Source organism: Heloderma suspectum, chromosome 8 (genome assembly GCF_057233095.1).
Source record: "Heloderma suspectum isolate Gila_16-S chromosome 8, 16-S_ref, whole genome shotgun sequence".
In the NCBI taxonomy this organism is placed as follows: Eukaryota; Metazoa; Chordata; class Lepidosauria; order Squamata; family Helodermatidae; genus Heloderma; species Heloderma suspectum.
Genome location: NC_139465.1, coordinates 24,875,542 through 24,891,214, shown reverse-complemented (window position 1 = coordinate 24,891,214; position 15,673 = coordinate 24,875,542). Strand labels below are relative to the sequence as shown.

The 15,673-nt window shown below is 46.4% G+C and overlaps 1 protein-coding gene across 1 annotated transcript in view; it reads right to left on the bottom strand.

Annotated features, from left to right (window-relative positions):
• Window positions 1-15,673, bottom strand: part of CARMIL2 (capping protein regulator and myosin 1 linker 2) — a 91,278-nt gene that overhangs the window by 48,915 nt on the left and 26,690 nt on the right. Inside the window, exons 9-15 of the mRNA XM_084813152.1 lie at window positions 12,255-12,330; window positions 10,646-10,734; window positions 8,008-8,102; window positions 5,390-5,476; window positions 4,205-4,320; window positions 2,232-2,309; window positions 957-1,033 (exon numbers count right to left, since the gene is read on the bottom strand). Of these exons, the coding sequence (XP_084669278.1) occupies window positions 957-1,033; window positions 2,232-2,309; window positions 4,205-4,320; window positions 5,390-5,476; window positions 8,008-8,102; window positions 10,646-10,734; window positions 12,255-12,330 (618 nt within the window). The remainder of the gene's footprint in view (window positions 1-956; window positions 1,034-2,231; window positions 2,310-4,204; window positions 4,321-5,389; window positions 5,477-8,007; window positions 8,103-10,645; window positions 10,735-12,254; window positions 12,331-15,673) is intronic.

Here is a 15,673-nt window from a genome sequence, read left to right as displayed (position 1 = left end):
TTTACCCATAAATCTCTACCCACTAACACACTGTTCACACACACACAGCCAAAAACACCACAGATCCTACAAAGTGCCAAATATTGTTAAATTAAGTGATGCAATCAGCATTTTTTTTTTTTTTACAGAAACTTACTGAAGAGATAACTGGTCTGCATTGTATATTTTGATCAGAGAAACAGAGCTTTCTGGGCACAGAATTTCCATTTTGCTGCCACACAGAGTACCAATTAGCCGTGAACATGAGCTCTCTTAACTCAATCAGTTAAATTTTATGGCAATGTTTATAAAAACGGAACAGCCCTGCAGCAGCCTTTGCAAAATGCTTGCACTTTAATACCAGGGACTGCACCATACAAGAGAAAACAGAGATTCACCGAAGTCACTGTTCCAACAAATGGGCTAGCCACCTAAGAGTGAGGGAGGCCTTCCAGAAAGAGCAAAGGTTACAGCTCAAGGAATGGTGGTTCATGCCCACGGCTGCTTGCTGTTCTTAAGAGCCTCGCTGCATGGTAAATGTGGCCTTGCGATCTGCACATTTTCACTCAAAGCAGCAACTGGTAATATTGCTCTGGGGGCTATCATGTTTCCCAAGCAGTCATCATCCAATATTGTGTTCCCTAGGAAAATGCAGATTCATTGCTATTTGGATTGCTGTGTGGACTTGGAGGCACATGGGCACAAGCAAGGTAAGAAGATGGGTCAGTGGGGGATAATGCGTGTAAGAGGAGGCAGAGCAGGTAACAGAGGGCAGGTTCTTTTATAATGTCTGTGCTGTTCACAGGCTTTTTCATGCTTTTGTCCAAAATCACAAGGTCTTTTTGAAAATAAATAAACCAAACAAACTCAGAGTCTCAGTTTCATTCCCTCTGCAGTACAACAGCAGGCCCACATCATGCCCCTCTCCTCCTAGCAGCCTGCCGGAAAAGTGCAGGGAAACACTCCCAAGTTCTTACTTGCGAGAGTAAACATTCTTGGATAGGTTCAGATGGACGAGGCTCTCACAGCACCCACCAGCCAAGGCATCGAAGAGCTGGGAATAGGGCAGACAATGGTTATGGGTAACTGTGGGAAAACTAGACAATACCCCCCCCCAACCAACCCCAACACCCCCAGGCTAATGCCATTCTGTAACAGAAGGAGCCATTCATTCCAAACAGGGAAGAACCTGCTGGACAACAAATCCAGATAACACATGGACTACCTGACAAGATATGGAAAAAGATGTTCATTGGAGGGCCTCTCCTGCTTTTGTGGTGGACACCACATCCTCCTCCCCTGCCCCCCCTTTCTTAACTACCCAGGCCTGTACCCAGAAAAGTTGCGGCAAGGTGGCATGAAATAATTGCAGATAAAGGCAGCCAAATAGATTTAAAGCTTCTGAATTGCATTTAACCTTAATTTTATAAAATTTACAAATCCGTGCTTGTCAGTTATCCAAGTGCCTTTGCACTCATTGGCCAGAACACTGGAAGGTGGAAGAACCTTCACCTCTTAGTGAGCATCTGGGTAGAATCCACCTTCAATGTTTTCCCTTCTAGCTCCACAAATAAGAGGGACAGAGGCTTGCTCTTTTATTTAAACAAAACCAGAACATTCAGGGAAGGGGCCTGGAACATCTCTGGAGCTCACTGGCCTTACTGTGGCTACAATCCTGCAACCATCCTTCTCAGCTGCCCCCTTCAGCCTTGGACACCCTCGCCCCGCGGTATACAAGGCACATCCTATCCCAGCTTCCCCCACACTGGTGCCCTCCAGATGTGTCAAACTACAATTCCCATCATCCTTGGAATCATGGGAATTATAGTCCAATACAACTGGAAGGCACCAGGCTGGGGAAAATTGTCCAATCCCACCATCCAAACTTGCCAGTCTTTTAGTTCTGTGCTTTCCACAAAGTCATTTTGGCCACAGGGACGAAGATGAGGTCTCCTGCCAGAGAACTCTGCGAAAGCCCCTGGAAGCACAGCGCCAGCTTTGCATGCGCAAGATCCAAGGTTGCAGGGCTGGAAAAGAATTCTGAGGCCTTGGAAAGCCACAACCCATTAGACTTGCCCATACTGGGTTAGACGGACTCATGATCTGACTCAGGATAAGGGAGCTTCATGTGTTTTTCATAACACTCATTGCACTTATGACAGCTCTCCCCACTAATATGGGGCTGTCAGTTCTGTGGGAAAATCAGTGACATGACACAACAGGCTCAAATAGCAACAGCTGCCAGCACTCACCATATCCAAAGCGCAGTCCGTCCCGGAGAGATCAAGGTGACCCAAAGCATTTGGCTGACTCAGGAAAGAAAACAAACCCTGGAAGGGAGACAACAGAGCTTCAGCTGGTTGAGAGGGAGATTTGCGGTGTGGTGAACAGCGTGGGGCAGCAAAGTCCAGACAGAGCAAATATTACTGCAATGCACTTTACATGGAAATACCCTTGAAAAGTGTCCGAAAGCTTCAACAGGTCCAAAATGCCACTGCTAGCTTGCTGCCTGGGACTCTGGTCCTGTTTGATCTTCAATGATTACCTATTTGCTTCTGGGCTCTATTGAAGGTACTGGTTCTTAACTTTACAGACCTAAATGTTTTAGGGCTGGGATGCCTTAAGGCAGCATTCCTCAACCTGATGCCTTCCAGATGTTTTGGACGACAAAACTCATCATCTCCATCCCAGCTGAACTAACCAAACCGCCTTTTCAACCTTTCAATCCATAAGTTACAAAAACAAATCTTCAAGCACTCCAATATATGTTACAATATTCATAAAATTGATCATGGCTAAAATCAAGACTAAAATATCATAATGAAAAATCCTTATCAACCATCATTGCTGTCCATGCAAATCAATTTAGTTCAATCAATAACAGAATTGGTTAAAAATATTTGTAATTTCTTAGCCACTATGGCAAACAACACCACCATGTAAGTAATATAAAACTAATTATCCATTAACCTTAAGGACTACTTTGTCCCATGTATTCCCTTCCATATACTCCATTCTGAGCTTCTGCTCCAGATTCCCCCACACCCACTGAGGTGGGTGAGGATGATGAGCAGGGCCTTTTTGGTTGTGGCACTGACACTTTGGAATACCCTTCCTATGGAGGCTTGTGTGGCCCTGTCATTATATGCCTTCAGCTCATGAAGACCTGGCTCTTCAAGGCGGCTTTGGTGACTATGGTAATTCTGTGCTGCTGTTGAGAAGAGGAAGGATCTGCTATTTTCCTCATTGCTGGCTGTTTTATTTTGGGGTTTTGCTGCATTATTGTTTTGTTTCAACGATTTGTGTATTTTAATGTTGTTAGTCGCTCTGACTTTGACATCCTAACTGAAGAGAAGCGGGGCAAAATTCTGTAAAATGAATGAATGAAGATGGATTGAAGTTTGTGGGAGTGCGCCTTATCACAGGTCTGATGCTCAAAACCAGAAAGAGCTGAAGCTATTCAAGAACACATGTTTTACATTCAGAAGGTTCCAGGTTCAATCAACAGCAGCTTTGCAGGGCTGAGAAAAACCCTGGAGAACCATTGCCAGCCAGCTGGAAGCCCAGCCATCTATTCTCCCTTGCAAATGTCCCATCACCCCTGCACAAATGTTACCAGGCAGACACAGGTTTGAGAAACATGCATTTGCCTAATTGGGCGTAGTTCCAGCTTGAATGTGGCAGATCACAAATCTCTGAATATATATGGATACGCTATCTGGAGTTCCTCCAACTCTGGGGCAGGAGCGCCTTTAGACAGACTAGATCAGGGTAGCCAAGTGGGACTCAATAGCATCTGCAATGCCCTAGCCCCTCCTGCCTAGCTGCCTGGACCACTGGCAAAAGTAACCCCTTGAGCCTAATTGGACACTTGCATTGTTAGCTGACACGCACACAGGGCGATGGGCCAGCTTAAAGCTAGTGGGTGGACTGACACACCAAAAATTGGCAGAAACAGATCTGGAGGCAGGCAACAAAGTAAGGACAGTTCTGGGAAGTGAAACAGCCAAAAGGCTCCAAAAGCTCTCCCTGCTAAGTAGAGATCAATGCTCCAGAGAACGAAGGCTAATGAGAACTGGGTGTCTTATCTGGAAATACTGTATTTCCAGGATAGCAGCATTGGGGCTGAGGAGTAAAGCCTGACTCCCTGGCTGTGTCTGATTCTAAGGAGCACAGGAGGCAGGATATATTTACTAGACAGATCCCAGTCGTTGTGTATACTCACCCGTGCCACTGCACCTTCAGTGGCTAGGCAACCTGGGTTTCCTGAGAGGTCCAAGTGGCACAGAGAAGTTCTGAACAGCCCATTGGAGACTAGAGAGAGGCAAAGGGCAATCATTCCTGGCAGGAGAGAGGAATCATGAAGAGAAGGTAAGAGGGAGTTGAAGGAGATGCAAGTGCCAAGTTACAGTGAAGAACCTAGAGAGAGGGAGAGCGAGAGTGAGACAGTACGTACACGCGTGCGTGCACACGCATGCACACACATGCACAGAGAGAGACAGAGAGCAAGGCCAAACCCTTCATTTGTAGGGCTGGCCTTGCTTAGCTTGAATTGTTGCTGGTAAAATTCAGTCTGTACCGGAGAACTAACCCTTGACCTGAAGCAAAAAAGCAGGCAGGCATTCCCCCAACCAGATAGGCACCATTGGATTATATGCTCCAATGCAACTAACAGATTTGCTAAATATCAACATCTAGGGCCTTCCTTCCAGTGAAGCAGCTGTGCCCAGGGCTGGCCCTTCCCTTAGGCAGAGTGAGGTGGCCACCTCAGGCAGCTGATTTGGTGTGTCAGGAAAGGTCGGTCAATTGTTACTTTTAAATGTATTATTATTGTGTTTTCACTCCCAGGGAGAGGTTTGTGGGATTTTCTGCTTCAGGTGTCAAAATAACTTGGCCAACCTTGAGGACTATGCACCTTGACTTGGCAGCAGGGGTGGGTGACATTTGCTGTTCCACCTCAGGCAGAAAATTGGCTTGGGGCAGCTTTGGCGCTGTTATTAAACAGCAGAAAAAGTTCAGTTTTTGTTTGTTTTAACTACACCAAGAGTCCAAGGAGGTGCTCAGGCTGCTAGAGTCCAAGCAGCTGCAGTGCGCTGTACATGTAGAGAGGGAAACAGGTTATGTGTCTTTTAAAAAAATAAATAAATGGAGAGTTAAGTCACTAATTACCTAAACTAAGAAAAAAAGAAGTCAATACAGAAGAAGAAAGGCTAATAAATGCAATCAATCTCACAGCAAGACATCATAAATAATTATCTTACAAAAATATACTGTATATTTTAACAGATGGAGGCTCTGCATATCGGAGAGATGGAGGAGGCTTAGCTTGCCGTTCTCTCTGCTGAGCTAATGCCAGCATAAAACAGCACCACCCCAGCCCACAGAGGACCAGCGGCCATCTCTTCTGTACCTTTCTGAGTCAAGGAGGTCCTAGCAAGGTTCAAGCTTCTGAGGTTCTTGACGTGCTGCTCAAAATTCTGGCTCAAAGCAGTTATGCCTGAAGACAGAACAGAACAACCGAGGTCAAAGAAGCCCCGAGGAGATGTGGGATGCAACCAGATGACCATACAACTGCTGGAATGTTTCCAGTTAGGCAGCTCCTAATGCTACCCAATCATTACTCTTCTAAACTTCAAGGAGAATTGTAACTGACTTTTCACATTTCTGGGGGTACTGCACATCCCACTATGTTTCATCCACTAGTGGGTGTGACGCAGCCATGTGGATGGGGAAACAGAAGACAAAGCAGCCATTTTGGAAATTATTTTTCCCATCCAATAATTTAATTTGCACTATAGTGCTTACTTATTTAAGCACCACTGCCTAATTGCTGTCATGACTTGTAAGAAATGTTTAAAAATAAACATTTCCTATGTGTGTTTTAGATCAAAAGTGTTTTAACTGGGAGGGGGGAATCACATATTGCTAAAATGGCTGTGATCAGAATGGCAGTGGAGGGTTTTTTTTTAAAGCATTAAAAAATTAATACTATAATACTGTTTCATTTAAGTGCTGTTGGGTGAATAATTTATTTCATTTTTATAACATATAGCTGAAGAAATGTTTAAGTGCTAATTCAAAATTCAGTTATATGCAAATAGAAACAATAATAAGCCTTAGTTCCCCATCTGTAAAGTGAGAATGACGATCAGCTATCACACAGAGTTAATGCAAGGCAATCCCCCCTACCACTGCCACCAAAATAAAGATGGGAAATCACTTTGCAAATGAAAATGCCATACAAATGAGTAACATTTGAAGCACTCATAGTAATTGGAGACTTGGAAAGGTCTCTTTTCCCTCAGGTTTTGAAGGCAGAACTTGCAGCTTTTGCATTTGTAAGTTCTAAAGGGAGAGACAAGTCTCTCTTCACCTAGATAACCACAGCAAGAAGACTTAGCTAGGAAATGTTCAGATGTTCACTTCCCACATGAGTAGAATTGCATGATGGGGAGACGGGGACCATGGTTGATGGCCCTTGCCCTTCCATTGTGTTCTCTTTGCTTGGCTTCATTGTCCTAGTGCCCACAGGCATCAATTTTCCCTGGTCATATTTCTTGATGCCCACCAAGTTGCCCTACCCCCTCCCACTTTAAAAAAAGAAAAGAAAAAACACATGGAAGGAGCAATCCTATGGCTGCTAGTCAGTGACTAGACAGCCATAGAATACATCAGTTTCCAGGAACCAACCTCAGAGCCCGCGCTCCGAGGTCGGTTCCTGGAGAACCAACCTTTCCCCCCTCCCGTGCTGCCTCGCAGGCAGCTCGGAATGGCCCCACACTCCGAAGAGGAGCGCAGAGAAGTGAAAATGGGTTGTGCCGGGGGGTGTTCCAGGGTGGGGAGGGTGGAAATGCAGGTACAACACATCCTATGTGTCGTCCAGCAGCCACTTCCCCCACTCCACCTTCCTGCGGCTACACAGCCAAAATCACCTGTCTAGCTGCAATCGCAGGGCAGCTGAAGCACAGAGGGGAAGCTCCCCTCCACGCTTCTCCTGCCCTGCATTGGATAGGCAGTCACCTCCAAGTTTGGAGGCAGCTGCCTATCCCCATAGGATTGAGCCCTAAATAAATAAGTTGCTGTGAAATAGGTTTCTGTTGGTGCTGTAAATTGTGGGTTCAAAGGAGCTTTTTAGTGTGTTGGGGCTCAGACCACACCTTCATGATGTACTCAGTCTTTTGGACAGGTTACTTTTCCTTTGCTACACTTCCCATGGCAGCCATTTTGTGGTGGTGCCCAGGACAGTTTCTCAAATTGCTAAACGTGGCCCTGGAACAAAAAAGGTTGCCTAACCCTGCTCTATGTGTTTGAGGGGTAGCTTCTTCAGCGGGGAGTCTGCTCTACTCATATAGGCTTCCTGTGCAGTTTAGAACCCTGATCACGCACGGTTCTACATTGCACAGGGACTCTAGAGTAGGTTCTCTGCTGCAGATGTTTGCCCTCCAGCGTGTGGAGGGCTATGGAGCCAAGTGATGGGAACATGGTGTAGGAGGCATGGCCAATGGGTTCAGTTTTCCCCTCACACAATTCTGATTGTGTGGTGGTTGAATGAGTGAACAGGGCTAGTAAACCAAGTTAATGATTATGGAGCATTTCTACATCAGCCTAAATTTCCGCAGCTATACCTGGACTTTCTGCTTCCATTTTAAATGCAGGATCACAACGAGCTCCCTTTACACACACCTCCTTTCCCCCACTTTTCCCCTTATCTGCATATTCTATATGTTTTATTATACTATCACTAGATGGCGCTGTGGTCTAGCTCTCCTTATTGCAGGATTTCCTCTTTTCACGAGGGAACTCAATACGCCATAATTTGATAGCTCATTATCTCCGATCTTTTAAAAAATAAAGTTCATTTCGTGCAGGAGGTGCCCTGGAGGTTGATGGCATCATGTAATGGACCCACAAACATCCGTGAGCATCCAGTGTCAATCGCAGGATAAACGTCCCGTGTGGAGAAGCCCACAGACAGAATTCATCAGCTACTGCTGTGAAGTATTGGCTGAGAGATTAGGAATGCACTACCTCGGTCCTCCAGCAGGTTCCCAGAGAGATTAATTGTGTTTAAGGCAGAGTCTGGATGATCATGGAGCACCTGGGCCATCTCTTGAGCAAAATCACTGCAAGGGAAAAGAGTCCACACAATAACAAGAAGTGCAACAGAGAGAGGACAAGGCTAGGGGGCCACAAACTGTAACTGTACTTGGATCGCTCCTTTAGACTTCTGGCTGGTTCTGACTGAAGCCCAGAATGGAATCACAGCCCTGCCGAAATTGGAGCCTCCGGTGCCCCGCTCACCTCCCACCAGGAGGGCGTCGGGGGATCAGTCTTGGAATCCCCTTACTTGAAAGTGAGATCCAGCCCTCCTGGGGTTGCTCTGATGCCAAGGCACTTGACACACCTCTGGAGCACAATGTCCAAGCAAATCCCAAGCTTCCCCTGAAACCTTGGGGCTGTGGAGCAGGGGAAGGGGTGGGGATGAACACTGCAGTGTGTCATTTTTGGGGGTGCTCTTTCTTTATGCACTCACACACACAAATAGAGAGGCTTCAGTCTCAGGCTTTTAGTTCATTATCAACAGGTTCATTACAGATGCAAATCTTTGAAGACTCTCAGCAGGCTACAAAGGAATGCCTCCAGGGGATTCAAATGGGAACACCGACATTGCCTGCAGTTTGAAGTGAGGCTTGCTGGCTAGACTAACTTAGGGAGGGATGTCCCAGCCTTCCAGTGATGCTTCCCTATGTTGCTTCTCACACATCACTAACCAGGTCGACTGTCTGAGCTCCGCCCCTGACGTTTCCCTCTTAGCTCTAGCATCTCTTAGGTCACAGCCCCCACTCTCCTCCTCCTCCCTCTCCTCCTCCTCCTGGCTTCTCACAGAGGGGGCCAAGGGGGGGGGGGGCTTCAGGCCCAGCCATCTGGAAGTTAGTAACCTGAGAAGCACTCCTACCCACATCTGAACTGGCTTGGGAAAATGCATCCCCCGGTTCTGGCTGTTTCTCTTCTGAATCTGAGCTGCTAGCTATCTCCCTGTGCTCAGAATCAATCCTGACACCTCCAAAGTGCTGCACAGCTGCGGGGACAATCCCCAATCCCAGCTCCAAGACTGGGGGGAAGCCCGGGGGCTTGTCAGACTCAGCAGGGGGCAGAACACTTGCCACTGCAAGCAAAACTGTGCACCTCCGGACGGGGCTGCCTGTCAACCTGCCTGCTGATTGGTGAGCAAAGGTAACCCCAGAGTGACAGTCAAAGCCAACCAGACCAGAAACCATCTGGAGCCAGGCCTGCATGAATCTGCTTTTAAACCCACGTGTGTGCAGCACAAACTCCTACTCAAGCCCTCTCGAGTCCTTTCCAGTGAGAGCCAGTGTGTTGTAGTGGCAAGAGTGTTGGACTAGGAGCTGGGAGATCCGGGTTCTAGTCCCCATTCAGCCATGGAAGCTCACTGAGTGACTTTGGGCCAGTCACAGACTCTCAGCCCAACCCACCTCACAGGGTTGTTGTTGTGAGGATAAAATGGAGAGGAGGAGGATAATGTAAGCCGCCTTGGGTTCCTTGCAAGAGGAAAAAAGGCGGGGTATAAATTCAATAAATAAAATAAATAAATTTCCTCACGAGAAACAAAAGGTCAGAGAAGATCACATGTAGCTCTGCTTATTACAGCAGGAGGCATGGAGACACACAAGAGAGAGGACGTAGAAGTCATACTAATAGCTAAACTATTTATTTGCTCGCTCTGTGTACATGCTGTTGGTGTGTGCAGCATTTGCATCTTAAACTGGTGTTTATCTGCCACCTGAATATTTGGCTGGCACAAGGCAGTCTATCTTCTGGGGGATTCTGCAGGAATGAAATTCTGAGAAGTTTGAAAAAACTATGCACAGAGTGAAGTGCTGTCTGAAATAAAATGCACAAGTTAGGACACCTAGATGTGCTTTCCAGAGCAGTGCTGCAGTTTTCTGATCCTGTGGAGAATGTGTATTTTGTCATTAATACATTCCCAAATTCTAAGAATGCAAGGTGAGCTCTGCTAGATCAGCCCAAAGTTCCATTCAAGTCCAGCATTCTCTTTTGTTACAACAGTTAGATGCCTCAGCTTTCCCCAACTTGATGCCTTCCAGATGTGTTGGACTACAACCCTCATTATCCCCAGTTAAAAAGGGATTTAACTGATGAAAGGGTATCCCCAATAAATCGAGCAATACATTTCCATGTAAGCATTTACAAAAATCACAGATGGCGGGCACTATCTTAGAAGAGGCAGGAATGACGCTTCTAAGATGGGCATCTGATGAGACATATACATGTACCATCTAAAACCAAAGGAAGTGAGCTGGTTTGTTCAAACTATTATTAAGCCATGTGTAAATTTATGTTGATTTAAATTAATCAACCAATTACAACAAGTCTGATTAATCAACTAAGATCCCTTTCATCAGGTGACATCTCTAATTCTTTTGCAGGATATTTTGCTCAACCCTAAATAATTGGCTTGCTCATTTCCATGGCTGGCATTAATATGTTATGAACCCCTCAGTGGTTTAGTGGGAGAGAAGCTCACCTGTTGTCAGACAGCATCCCACCCTAACAGCAACCACAGTTTTATTTATTAACCAATTCACAAGCTATTCATAATCAAAAATCAAGCCCCTTTGCTTACAACTTCAAGCCACAGTTTTCCAGCACCAGCTCTTCCAAAGTCACTGATTTACTGAGCACATGGAGGATCTGCTCCAGAACATCTGGATTCTAGAACAGAAGAAAAAGAGAGTCACGCCCTACATGAGAAGGGTCAGGTAGAAATTTTACTTCAGACACCTGAAAAAGGCAGAAGTCGTTATTATCCAAGAACTTGTAAATAGTTTTTGAAAAAATAAGCAGTAGACCTCTTATTAATCAATAACCCCTATAATTCGTTCATAACCACCAGTAATTCCCAGAACAATAAACGGAAATGTCTCTTTTTCTTTGTTTCTCCTTTTCTTTCTTATCGTACTCCACCAATCCCTAACTGACTCCGCCTTGCAAGAGAAATATAGGAAGCTGTTTTATACCAGGTCAGGCTACCAGTTCACACGTAACGACAACCATGGGTTGCTTAAACCATGGATTGTCGGGGCCAGCGTGGTTTGTTGTTGGTCTGTTGTTGGGTTCAAACTCTGGGTTGTTTGTTCCTCAACAACCCAGAGTTCTGGATTTGCACGTTGCATCAAACAAACCCAAGAATGCCCCATTAAAGTGATGCAAAGCGGGAGCAGCGAAAACACAGGAGGCAGAGCGCTCACTTGCTATGGTGCGGCCCCGCCAATTCATGGGTTAAACAACCCATGAATTGGCGTTACATGCAAACCAGGTCTACATGTCCATCTAGCCAAGTATTATCTACTGTGACTAGGGATGTTGGAGGAATTCGTCCGGGGGGGGGGGGGGGCGGTGAAGTTCGCTGAGCTTTCAGCAGTTCAGCCCTCCAGACTCCAGCTTGCTTACCTGCCAGCTGGCCCTACTTGATCTGTATTGAATCCGGCCAGTTTGCAGATTTTGAGAGGAGTTCCCCTTAAACTGCCATTTACGAAAATTGTAGCTGCAATGTGCATAATTTGAAAGTGCAATTTGCACAAAATTAAGCATATTACAGGTGCAATTTGCACAAATTATGCAGATTGTGGCTGCAATTTGCACAAGTTACACAAATTGTGGCTGCAATTTGCATAAATTGTGATTTAAGGGGGACCCCCCCCCCCAAGAAAGTCCTGGAGTTTAGGAAAAGCCCTGCAGCTTGGCTCGGAAATGCAAGGTGAGTCGGGGGCTCTGGGAAAATCCAGTGAGCCCCAAAAGGGCCGGATTTCCCTGCAATAGCCATTGCTAACTGTGACTGGCAGCAGGTTTTCAGGGTCTCAGGCAAAGGCCTTCCACAGTGTCTTTCCACTGGGGATGGCAGAGCTTGCACCTCCTGAATGCAAAGCATAGTCTCTACCCTGAGCTATGGTCCCACCTCAGCACTTCTCTCTGCCACATGCAATTCCTCGTCAACGTTCCAAAAGACCTGGGAAAGGCTTCCCCAACTTGGCACCCTCCAGATGTTTTGGACTACAACTCCCATCATCCCTGCCCACTGGCCATGCTGGCTGGGACTGATCTTGTCCAAAACATCTGGAGGATGCCAAGTTGGGAGAGGCTGGCCTAGGATATTACAATACATTTGTCAGAGCTATCAATCAACAATACTTGGGGGCATTTTGTTCCTCTTCTGCTCCCTTCGCTGCACTCACCAGTTTGAAGTCTTTGCAATGCAGCCTTGTGAACCACTGATTATAGGACAAGCCAGCCACACTAAGAGCCACATGCCTGCAGTAGGACAAAGCAACAATGTAGTTAAATGTAGTTTTCTACACAAGGCTGTTAATAATTGCTGTATCTACTTTCAGTTTCATTGTAGAACTGAGATCGGAGGTCTATACAAAGAACTTTTCCTTTCCTGCTGTTCCACTACATAACTTCTAGTTGGTGCTGTGCTATAGTGGAATAGCACAAATACACAAGCAGTCCTTTCACTTTCAGAAATAATACCCCATTTTCCCCGCTCTACCCCCCCCCCCCCGCAACAGGAGTGAAACTGGAGGATAACAACATCATCTAAAGAACCCATAAGCAACTGTAAAGACTCACGTTGTTATTGTTCAGTCGTTAAGTTGTGTCCGACTCTTCGTGACCCCATGGACCATAGCACACAAAAGCTCACTGTCTAGCAACTTTTTTAAAAACCCAGATGTAGCTTACCCAGTATAGCAAACTATTTAGATTTTAAATGGTTCTGTTGCACAAGGGTCAGTTTTAATAACTTTTAAAAACAATTAATTACAAACATTTCAATAAATATTGTATTAAAAACATAAGAACTCCCTATTCATTCTAGCATCAAAATGCTTGCCAGATTGTAGAAGCATCACAACTTCTAAGACATACTTGGGGCCAATTCACACAAATAGATTTGGGAGCTGAGGGGGATCTGGGCTCAAAGGGAATGACATAATTGCTTTACCACATGCCCACCTTGCAACTTAAAGCCACATGCCATTGCTCAACCAAGCTCTGCGCTAACACAGTGAACATGACTTGAACTGGGAGGCTGGGAGTGATGTCGTGAGGGAATCACACAATCACTTTCATTACCATGTGGCAAACTCAACCCAGGTCCATTTGCACACCATACCAAGTGGGTTGTCTGCATTTGTTCTCTACCTATGGCATGTTAAGGGGCGGGGGGAGGGAGGAAGAGTTAGAAAGTGGAACCACAGAAAAGGCCTCTCCCAAGCATAATGTGTATGTTACTGAGACAGGATGATAGTCCTCCCAAACAACCCCTCCACTATGGACTAGCTTCAGTTCCAAGTTGCCTTGATAACCAAGGTTTGCCCTGCCATTAGGCAGAGTGAGGCAGCTGCTCGGGTAGTACATGCTGGAGGGCAGGGAGCAGAGGTGAGGTGCTGGAGGACAAAGTCTCTGTGCCATGTGGTCTGCCTTGCTATCCCCTTAGCTAGCCTGCTGCCATCAGGCATGATGAGGCATGGACAGGCTTACCTGGGTCCATGCTCAGCAGACGCTTGAGGAGCCGCTGCTGCTGATCGCCCACACAAGCCAGGCCACACGAGCCCCCGGAAGGCTCGGCGAGCAGTCCAGGAGCACCCTGCAGTTGCCCACTGCTCCATGCAAGCCACCATTTTTACGGAAGATGGGGGCTCGAGATTTTTGTATATCCAATGTTGCGCTCATCAGCAGACCTAAAGGGCCATTCCTGCAACATTTGATACATGAAAAGGGCGGAAATGGCCCTTAATGTGCACATTAGGTATATGAAAATTTAGAGCCCCCATCTTCCATAAATATGGCGGCTCCTATGGAGGACAGATGGCTGCCGGACGCAACCAGACGGTTCTGGGCAGTCCCGAGGGCTCGCCAAGCTGGGTTTGGGGTGGGTGAGTGGGGGGAGTCCGAAGGACTCCCAGACCAGGTCGGGTGCCTGCGACATCCCTAGGTATGGTGGAGGATGCTGGTCTGTTGCCAGTGTTGAAGTAAGATTCAACCGCCAGTCTAGTAAGATTCAACTGCCATCCCTACTGACTAGACTGCCAGTCTAGTCAGTAGGGATGTGCCTCAGATTTGGCCAAAGCCTGAGCCAAATTGGTCACCTTCCCTTCAGACCATTTCTGGTGCTTCTTGAGGCAAAGCAGGCTTCCCTCCGAGGCAACCAGAAGCAAATCTAGACCTGGATAAAGCTTCATTACTAACTCAATTTTCAGAGATGTGGACATTCTGTCTTCTCTCTAAACAGCATCTTTTAGTTTTGTTTCTCTGAAGACTGGCTATGAGTGGGGATGGCAGGGGGGAGTTTGGCTGAGTGACTGACACGTTCTCCTTCTAATCCTATTTATCCAGGGACTGTCCAATCACTGTGCTTTGGGGAAGGACAAAGATGGAACCATGAGATGGCCATTCTTCCAACGCCACCAGGCTTCACAATGAAAAAAGCCTTAAACTAGTTTTCAATCATCATGACTCCCTAGCCCCTGTACCTACCTTTCTGAAACTTCACACAGATTTCTTGCTTGGGAAAAAATCTATGACATGTGCCATTTTTCATACAAATTGCCCAAAAGTCTACAGTGGGAGGGAAGGGAAAGTGAATCACAGTTTTGTATTTCCCATGATAGTCAATGGAAGCCACAAAGCGTCAGATTTTCAAATCTTGACTCTGGTTCAGTACTCAAGTCAAATGGAATGGCCTCCAAATCGGACCATCCTGAATCAGGTCATTTTCTGAAGTGCCAAATCCAAGTCCAATCTTGGGGTTGGTGCACACCTCCATTGGTCAGCTTCTGTATATGGAATTGGGGAGGGGGACCATTTTGTTCTTAGCCTCAGGCAGTAAAATGTTTGGGCTTGCCTCATTGATAGCATATAGGAAGTTAGATCACATGAAGCCACCTTAATCAAGTTGTTACTTCCAGGCCACCAGTGACCCTTCACTCCCACCCCACCCAGCCCATCAAGATATGGAAAGTAATATGGACTGATATGGAAAGTAACGGGACTAAGTGAGACGCATGTGATCTGACCTTCCATAGATTATCAAAGCCAGCCTTTCTCCAACCTGGTGCCTTCCAGATGTGTTGGACTACAACTCCCAGAATCTCCCAGCCAGCTATGCTGACTGGGGGATTCTGGGAGTTGTAATCCAACACATATGAGGTGGACCAGGTTGGAGAAGGCTGATCAAAGCAATGAGAAGCCATGCCACAAAAGTCCTTTCTTCATAGCTACCAAGTTCCCACGTAAACACAGAAACTGGGCCCAGCTTCCTCACTGTTTCTCCTTGCCGCATGGAGGACATTTCAAAGACACTGTTCTTGGCTGGCCATAGAGTCGGGCCCAAGCCAAATGACTGACTGGAACGTTGTAAAATAAATAAATAAATAAATCTTAATCTGTTGGTGTGTCATCACTCAGATATCCACTATCTTCTTGTGGATAGGCTGGGCATGCGGGGCCCACAAAGGTTGAGAGCAGCATCATTTCTACCACCTCCTCATTGATGTCTTGCTGAATTCACACGCTGGAGTCCCTCTGCCTCCCAGGCTCCACATTGGCTTACATTCAAATCCACTTATATTGGCATCTGTGCCTGGGTGTC